Source organism: Hylobates moloch, unplaced genomic scaffold (assembly GCF_009828535.3).
Source record: "Hylobates moloch isolate HMO894 unplaced genomic scaffold, HMol_V3 SCAFFOLD_1, whole genome shotgun sequence".
NCBI lineage: Eukaryota > Metazoa > Chordata > Mammalia > Primates > Hylobatidae > Hylobates > Hylobates moloch.
The window spans coordinates 195,252,190-195,262,189 of NW_026652276.1; the positions used below are offsets into that span (position 1 = coordinate 195,252,190).

General features: G+C 31.3%; 1 protein-coding gene across 1 annotated transcript in view; it reads left to right on the top strand.

The window, feature by feature from the left end:
* FOXP2 (forkhead box P2) overlaps positions 1-10,000 on the top strand; it is a 607,622-nt gene that overhangs the window by 331,270 nt on the left and 266,352 nt on the right. Inside the window, exon 4 of the mRNA XM_058426115.1 lies at positions 6,819-6,996. Coding sequence (XP_058282098.1) covers positions 6,829-6,996 — 168 coding nt within the window. The 5' untranslated portion in view covers positions 6,819-6,828. The remainder of the gene's footprint in view (positions 1-6,818; positions 6,997-10,000) is intronic.

Here is a 10,000-nt window from a genome sequence, read left to right on the forward strand (position 1 = left end):
CATACACATAGACACACACACGCACACACACACACACACACACACACACCCCAGAAAGGACAAAAGCAGTTTCCTGACCAGATTCTAAAACTCCATTCAACACAATCATGTGGTTACATTAAAATTCTGGCCTTACCATTGCATCCACCTGCTAGGCTCATGTTGGACTTTTGCACTAAGTTGAGACCGGTGGAAGAAATTTCTCTAAGCGTACCGCCTATGCTGTGGGTCTTCCAATGGGAAGGCAAGAGGTGGGTCTGGTGAGGAGCAGTATTAAAGGGACATTTGGCGCCCAAAAGATAGCCTGGAAGTAAAAAGTGCTGAAAGGGCAAGAGAATGAGGATCCGTGGAAGAGCTGTATTATGCTCAGGAAAAACAGCAAGGGATCCCAGGGAGTTGCTGTGGGCGGGAGACTGAAGATTGAAGTAAAGTAAGCCTGAGGGTTAAGGAAAGATATGTGGCAGGAAAGGTGAAAATGCCATCACAAGAGAAGTACGTACTCAGAGCTCTCATTAGCCAGGGGATCAGTGAAGGCTATTGCAAGTAGTCCAGCCTTTGGGAATTTGACTGTAAGTGGACCCACTGCATGGAAGCTTGCAAGCTTGCACAACTCAATCACTAAGCTTTTTAAATAAAAAAGAGGGAGGTTTTGCCTGCTAGGCAGGTCTTTCTATGTTCTTGGAGAGCTAATTATTTCTTATTGCTTTAACATTTTTACCGTTAAATTCTATTTCCTAAACTAAAATATTCCTGGTTGCAGGATTTGACAATTTTTTTTCTTCAGGCAAAGACAAGAAAATTTGTGACAGAATATACTTGCTTACCTGGTATCTTGTAAACTGTAGCCAGTATTTATTTTTGTGTTGGCAACTAGGTAACATTCTTTAGTTTTTAAGTCCTCCTCTTACATATCTAAGACATACAGTTAGATAGGATAACACATTGCAAAAAATATTACATTTTGGCATTATAAATTAATGAAAACTCAATTTGTCAGAGGTTCTAAAGTAACAGGGTGAAATAAACTTTCCCTAGCTTCCTTTCCCCCTTGTTTTTAAAAAATACATTTTAATGCTATAAAGGACTGATTTTAAAACATTTAAATGATTTAATGAGTTAAACTAACATTAAAATTTATATATGTGAAAGACTGACAATTTAGCATGTACCTTGAAAAGTAAAAATTGGTGTACATTTTTACATGTTTGAGAAATAAATATATACAGAAATTATATGAATGTGAAGATAAACAAGATGTTAGAATATGAAGATTAATGTGAAAATATAATTTTGAAATATATTTTTGAGTAATTAGTTCACCAGAATCATCAGTATAGTATTATAAAATATCTTTCAATTATGCTTCTGAAGGGGGCTTCTGAACTATAGATACAGAATCATAATGTTGCAGTAAAATACATCTACATGGCCACCATTCTTTCAAATTCTTCATTGCACTTTAAGTGAAATAGCATAGGGATTAAATACTTAATTTTAGTATTTTATAATATTTTCATAATTAAACATTTATGTTTTGTTTCTATTTTAAACTTTTTTTTTTATTCAGGAGCAAAATATAATATCCTTAGTTGCTAAGTTAATTAATAGCTGATTGAAATGGAAGATAAGTTTTTCATTGGCTTTACTTACGTTTCCTAGGTTTTGTTATTGTTGAAGATCTCACAGTATTGTCTTTGCTAAAATGTAGTCGTTATCATTTAAAAAATATTTTGTTAAAATGTCCTACTACTTTGCATGTTTGAAATATTAAACTTTTTGTATGAAAGTCTGAATTTTTACTGAAGTGTTTTTTTTTCTAAGAAGATAACCTTAATTTGTGTATAGCATTTTAGGCATTTTGTTTAAATAAGTAAAAAGTAGTAACAAATACTTAATAAACAAGTTAATTTTAATTTACTTAAAATTATGTCACTTATTATAATAAAAATATCACTTGCTATAACAGATACCCTTCCCCAAATCATGTTTTAAAAGACATCCTGCTTCAGTTTTTAAAAATTGAAAATATTCATGTGCTGTTTCAATTTTTGTTCTTACACATTCAACTATATCCTTCATATTTGGCATTTTGATTTATTAGGCAATCTTAGCATTAAAGACTTTTAGCAAAGCAGTGCTGGATTTCAAATGCACTATGCATGGTGCCCATGATGAATTAATTCCACTAGAGCACAAGAGTTATCATTATTTAAACGCTAGTTTCTTTCAGAAGTTTTAAATCACAGTCAAGTTTTCAAAATTAGAACTTAACTAATATTTTGAGGTAAACGTATGTGGTTTCTTGTTACATATGTTAAGTTTTCTTAATATTTAACTCTTTCTTGTGTGAATCTGCATAGGAATATTTAATATTTGATATTGATAATTGATCAAAGATTAAGGAAGTATTTAAGAATATATGTTTTTAATTTGATGCCTTACTTTTCTTAAAATGTCAAATTCGAAACTATTTGGATTTAATGCATATGTTTGATTAAATAAATTGGACACTGGAATGAATCAGATATTAGACATAAAGTGTCTTTCAAGGTCACTGTAATAATTTTGTTTAAGAAAAGTTGACGAAATTAATTGTTAGAAATGTTTTATATGTACTGTTATTTGTTCTTAGTTTTCTGGGAAGTGATTTTTTTTTCATCCATTTGTTTTGATTAAATAGTAAGACTCCTCCACCAAAATGAGAGTTAATATTAAGGCACTAAGATTATAAGACCGACTGTTTATGTAGATTGCAGAGTGTGGTTCGAAGTAGAGGCTATTTTTATCTTCTTTATAATCCCTGACATACGTAGACAGATTGATTGATCTATCTTTCTCTCTATAAATATATAGATACAAATATTCATGTGCACACATATGCACATGGGAATGTGGAGTGGAAAAGAGGTAGGGAGCATAAGAAACAGGGAGGGAGAAGAGATGAGAAAGGAGACCATAGAGAAAAGTTGAGTAAGCAACAAGGACCAATAGTGTCCCTGGTGGTGGCTGAGATAACACAACTATACTTGCCCAGGTCAAGTTTCAAACTTTTAAACATTGCTGCGAATACGGAATAGGATACATGCAAGTTTCTGTTATCACCCTGGCATGTAACTATCTCACATGATACAGTTTTATACCAATAGAACCTATAACTCTAAGAGGAAGAAATAAAACCAACAAGTCTAGCATTCAGTACTACCCTATCATAAAGTAAGGAGGCCTAATTGAGCTATGTCTTTATATCCTGCTATTTGTACAAATAAAAGTCTACATCTTGATGCAAAATAAACACAAAAGCACTGTTGTGACTATAACAGGGAGTCATATACTAATTTATATAATAAGTGGTTGTGCACGCTTTATTCAAGATTATGGCTGCAAGAAATGGCATGAATTGCTGGGTGTGTTTAATGCTGGATTATAGCAATTTGAAACATGTCAAACACATGGCTAATGCCTCATGCTTCACTCATTCTTGCGTAAACCTGCATAGCCACCATCCATTATACCCTTGGTAACAACACAATTCTGCAAGTAAATATTGTTACACTAAGTAACCTTTCAATTCAAGTTGTTTAGGAAGAGAAAATGCAATCTTGTGCAGTCAGTTCCAGTGTCAGTTTAATGTTTCAAAAGGGAAGTGGTGTAGAGAATAAGTATCTGTACAGTGACTTGCTTAAAAAAGAAGAAAGAAAAAGGAAAGGAAGGAAAACTTAATGCAGGGGAGAAAAGTCTAACTGCATCGTTTGAGTGTAAGATCTGAAGAGTTATTTTCTGATGTGGCTGAAAAGTTGTGTACGATGAAAGACTTAAGGGTTTAACTTACAGTTCAGACAAACATTAAAACAGGGACTCCCAGATTCATCTTTCCCTTTAATGATTTTGAATTTATTTTCACTGATTTTTGTAAAATGTTTGTGGTGGGATTGAGAAGAATGAATAATTTAGTTTGGTATGTTTCGGATCATAAGCACATCCACTCTGAAAGAATATGCTGAATTTATTATTATTTAAAATATACTTAAAAGGTAAACAGCACTTCATATTGTGCTGGAAATATTTCCCATATTGGGAAATAAGTGGAAGTGTTACCAAGAGAAACTTAGTAAATGCTAGAAATGATCTGCATTGTCCTTGAAAAATTCCTCCTTTATAGTGAACATGCTCTAAGCTTTTTTCTTTAAGTGAAATGTACAGTATAATCATCTAATTACACAATCACCCTTCTTTTTTCATATAAATGTTGGATCAGATGCTCCTCTTTTGTAGAGCAAAAAGTACTATCACTGCTATAGTTTTCTTAAGCATTATTTTACTAACTCTTAGATGATTGAACTTAAAATGTAAATCACAATTTATACCGTAGGGTTTTATAAAGTTAAAAACTCCACAAGGGCTAAGAATAAAATCCTTTAGTTAATAGGAATTATAAGTTATTTAGGTCTTTCTTCGTAATTGTAATAAAGATTTAGACACATGCCTCTTTGCTTATTGATTATTCTTAATTATTTGATGGCCTTGATTATGACACAGTAATACATGTAGAGTTCTTTAATTCATCCAATTGGTCCTGAGATTTACTACACAAAGGTTAGTAGTAAATGCTGCACCTGTCTGCTACACTTGAAAATATAGTGCTTTATTTTTATTCTTTGTGTTGCTAACTCCATCCAGAAACAATAAATATTTCAAATAACTTAGGTGATGAAATAAAAACATACACATACAGACACATATTCCAGATACGTTCTCAAAAGTAAAATTTAAATGCAGTATGTAGAAGTTATGCCTATCTGTTTCTACAGTTGGAGAGGATTGAAATTATAATTTTCATATAACTAGTAAAGGCAATCAGATCTTTTCTCTGAATATTTTAAACATTGTGCATGTAAAATTTATGCCTAATTTGAATACTTATTAGCTGCCTAATCTCAGAAAAGAGTATTAGCTTTGTTTTTTTCTTATAAAATCCATCACTATGTATCAGTTTTAATTTATATGATTTTTTTCCTTTGTTAATGTTCAATAAGATGTTTAGCAAAACCTATTTGCTTATAAACACATTTCACTCAAAAATTGTTTACTATAGTTGCAGCAATTATTTCCTTTCTGATCATGTTTTCTGTTGTTTTTTTATTATCAAAACAGCTTTAAGTTGTATATGTAATTTTTGTTACACTAACTTGCTTTGCTAGTCCAGCTATTGACGTTTTTTACTAAATAAGTATGCCTTTTTTTTAATGGGCTTGTTAAGAGTAGGAAAAGTAATTTAATAATTTAGGTTTTGATGAAAACATCTGTTAAAACTATGATGCTATAAACATTAATTTTAACAATTTTAATATTGGCATTCAAAAATGTCTTTTGGGTGTGTCTGTGATTCTTTTTGCATTTAGTGTTTGTGTGCATCATATTTTAAAAGATAACTGGGGAAAACATTTTCTCCATGACAGGAAGAGATAGTAAGCTTGCATTTGCTTTATAATAAATGCATTTCAAAATTTTAAATGGACAAAGCATTAAAATATGATCAAGTTCAAAATATTGAAATCATATAAAAAACAAATTAGATTGAGTGATAAGTTTAATGTCCTTTAGGGTAAGTCCACTGTCTGATATTACTGTTAAAGTCACAGCACAGCCAGGTTGTTTCTGCAGTTCTGTCCGTAGAAGTAAAACAGAGAAGCGCATCCGTTAGGTTATGGCATAGGATTCAGAGGTCTTTGAGAGCCAAAAATGATCTTTCTAAACCACAGATTCAGGATGTACTGTGAAATTCTGGTTTGTAAGAGTACATTGGTTCTTTATTTACTGCAAGGATTTCCACTGATCTTGGCAGGACATCTCATTGCTATCCTGAAAGTACAGTATATTTATGCAGTGAAAATGATAAAACATTTATTACTGTAGAGAAGGTAATATGCATAATTTATGCTGTTTTTAGCACAATCATTAGTGATATTCTTGATAGATTTTATTTCCAGCTTTCATATCTTATACATGCCTGGAAAATTAATTTTATATCTTTCATTTATTTGCCTATGTTAAAATTGAGTTTTAAGTCATCTTCAAGTGAACAGTTTGATTGCTGCTCATGCATAAGCTTAATTACTTCCCAGGAAGGACAGTATTAAATGTTTTAAATGTCAGAAAAATAAATGAATATGAGCTGTTTGATTAAAAAAATAGGCAATATCTGACGTGTTTGCAGCAGGAGCTTTTTCTTAAAATGCCTCCAAGGCAAAATTTTATTTAGTCACAAAAAAAGAAACCCATTATACTATTTATCATTGGTTGGTACCATATGATTTGTAACACCCTTACAAAATTTTAATTTTGGATGATTAGCTGTGCATCATTAAACAACAGCCTTGCATAAGATGTGCTGTAAAATTCTGACAGAATCAAGATAGTGAATATTTAAAATAAGGCTGTATAGTCATCCATGGTTGTCAAAGGTAGATAATAGGAAACAGAACAGAGTGTGCAATCGTGCCTTCATTTAAACTGGTTTTATAGGTAGATTTTAAAATGTGGTCATTCATAAATGCTATTGACCATGCTATATGCATGGTATGTTACTTTGGCTGTTAAATGTAACCGCACAAAAATTGCTTATAGAAACCATAATTTCAATGATTAGCATCTGGATGAAAGCTGAATTTGTATTGCTTTCCTTGGTAAATGACTATTCAAGGCTTTTTTTCCCCCCTCTTCTAAAGATGCTGTCTCTGTAATTGGCAGAGAGGGACATCTTGATAATGGAAGTGTGAAGGTGTAACGTATGTTAATTGATACTTCTTAATCACTTTTAGGTATTAAGTCATGATGCAGGAATCTGCGACAGAGACAATAAGCAACAGTTCAATGAATCAAAATGGAATGAGCACTCTAAGCAGCCAATTAGATGCTGGCAGCAGAGATGGAAGATCAAGTGGTGACACCAGCTCTGAAGTAAGCACAGTAGAACTGCTGCATCTGCAACAACAGCAGGTAAGTTTTGTTTTCCTCAGTGCTTCCTTAAAACAAATAAGCTTGTTTTATTGAATATGAAAAATGTATTCATAGCAAACTGAGCATGTTGTGTTAAGCTAAAAGATGCTGAGAATTTATTATTATTTGGAACATGATTGAAGGATGAGTAAAGAGATAAGATTTTCATATTAGTTACGTCATACCAGTACCAGAGTACCCTTCAGGTGTCAGGATATTAATTAAGCTCACAGGATGATTTTTTGGAAGGTCTGTAAAGCTTTGTAACAAATATTTTATAGCTTCTAGTTTACTATCTTACATTGTGCTGCAGAACGTGATACTTAGTTTTCCACCAGAGGGCCACATTACTTGATACTTGCTTATACAATGAATTTCTTCAAGTCTGAGCTAAGGTGAAAAGGACCACAAGGACTTTTCAAAAGACAGATGCTTGCCTGTGTTAGCTGCAAATATTAGCTATTAATTAGTTGAAATCTGCTGAGAGATTGTAAATGATGTAAACACTACGATCTGTTGCTTTTCTTGAAATTCATTCCAAGATATTTTGAATATACATCTTTCAATAACGTTAAAGAGCACTTTTTGTGTTCTCCTAAGTGTCTCATAAAATGCAATATTCTCTTTAAATCTGGAAAAGTTAACAACTACAAAATAAAGGTACACTTTTAAGTAGTCTGTTATTCATTTTATAGGAGATTACTTTTTCCTGATTTTGTAAGAAAAAAAAAAATTCTTTTCAACCAAAAAATAGCCACTTCATTCTTCACTGACACAAGTCTGTAGAAACAGTGACAGAGAAAAGAAAGCTTTGAAAGCATATACTTATATTAGGCCAGAATGAGTACACTTGTTTGAAAAGAAGTTTATATTTGTTTTAAAATAAATATTATTTCTTTAGAACTCTGAATTGCACTCAAACTAAATGCCTAAAAATCATTAAAATTACATCCATTAAAATAATGGGTTATTACTGAAAAGATTGCAAATTATGTGAAATAATTCACATTTTAAGGTAGTATATAATGAGAAAAATACATCTCAAAAGTTAAAGCAAATGCCCACACTAGAGTAAAATTTAATAGAAACATTATTTTAAACAATAACAGCATTAAAAAAGTTACATGGGTTGAATAATGTCTTAACCTTTAGGCATTGTTTTCAAGAATAATGTTTTATAAGAGCTACATAGTACTTTTGAATGGTTTATCTATTATTTTACAGTTTTCATTTTTTCACAGACAATAACTATTAGAAAAACAATTTATATTTTGTTTTAACAATCATAGGAATTATATGCCTACCACAGTCCCAGGAGTAGCTTATTTTGCAGGTTACTTTAATAAATGCAGTTTTTCAGGGTACCCCTTTTCTGCCTTTGGTGTATTCGCAGGAAATATCACACCAGTGGAATGCTACAGTATTCCTCCTAATTTCCCTAAGTGAGAGTCCTAAGTATTTTTAGCCAAATTCAATTTTGCCTGCAAATCCAGTGGATTGCGTTTATAAAGGCAAGTAAAAATAGTAATTGTAAATGAACATCGCAGTTGAGTATCAGTAGATGATAGGTTATGAAAAAAATGCCAAGAAATCTTTCTTTATTTTCATAGCTCCAATTGGATGTTAAATAAACAGAAAATGAGTAAAATCATAGCTATAGATTTTAGTACTCTGGAGGCATTTTGATTAGGTCTATAAGGTGTGTTTATAACCTGAGTTTGAAGTTTACTTTGTTCTATGAAGTTCATTATGTAAACCATAAACAAGAGTAAATACAAAAGTTATGCCCTTCAGATGACTGAGTAACTTCAGTCATGTATTGTATGTCTGTAGAGTGCCTTCTAAAAGTGATTTAACACAGTGGGTATGGTGGGTGCCTACATAGCTACTTTAGGAAGTGTCTGCAGAAATATATGTAATAATTTAATAAATAAACATGCAAAAACCTTTGTAAATATCCCTTCCCTCGCTTATGTTTTAACTATATTAATATAGTTAGGTACCTAAGGTTACTGAATTTTTTTGTTCTTTCATGAATGGATTTTAGAATGGGCCTTTAAGTTCATTAAGTATTAACATATCTTTTCTATAAGATTGATGCAGTTATTGCCTTTAATTCTAACATTCGCTATATTTCAAAACTAAAAACCATAAAGCATATTTATTAAAACAAATTTCACAAGAAGTGAAAAAGTGAAATAATAGTATAAATTTATCTCTACGTGTTGTTATTTAGATGTAAAGTTTTACACGAAGAGTTAAATTACTTCTTATAAGTATAATGAGCTAACCATTATTGAACAAGATCTTTTGTTTAGAAAAATGATTTAAGAGGCAGTGATGTAAACAAAGTAAAATTTTGTTTGCCATGAACTTCTGGCAAAAATGGTCTGTTTTGGGAACATAATGTTTATCTTAATTTTTATGGCTTTTGTATTTTATAGAAGTGAGTAGTTTGACTTAAATTAGCCATGTATTTAGCATGAAGAGTTGGTGTTTGGAATGCATGGCCTCAAATACTTAATGATACATGGATTGGTGAAGTGAAAGAGGATTGATAAACTATAACTAGCATTTATTTCTACCATTTAATTAATGAATATTGGAATATTTCTGAAAGCTAGGATATCTTTCAATTTTAAAGTTTGTAATATAATGGTAGCCACATCTCTGTTAGTATGCTCTGCTATCTTATATTTACTGAACAGTTAGTTTAAAAAAAAAAAGCCTTTTCTGGATGAATTTCTCTCTCCTTCATTCTTTTCTAATCTTCAAAAATTAGTACTAAATAGTAGGATGTAAAATATATGGAGGTAGCATATTTCAGATGTTGTTTTAGATTAACTACATTGAGAAATTATTCTGCAATAGATGTAGAATTTTATTTTGATATTAGGTTTGCAGAATTAATTGTTTGTGTCACTAAGGTCAAAATAGTTGCTAAAAACTTGATTGCTTTACAGGATAGATTTGAGCTTGCATTTTGAGCATTCATTAAGTCAGA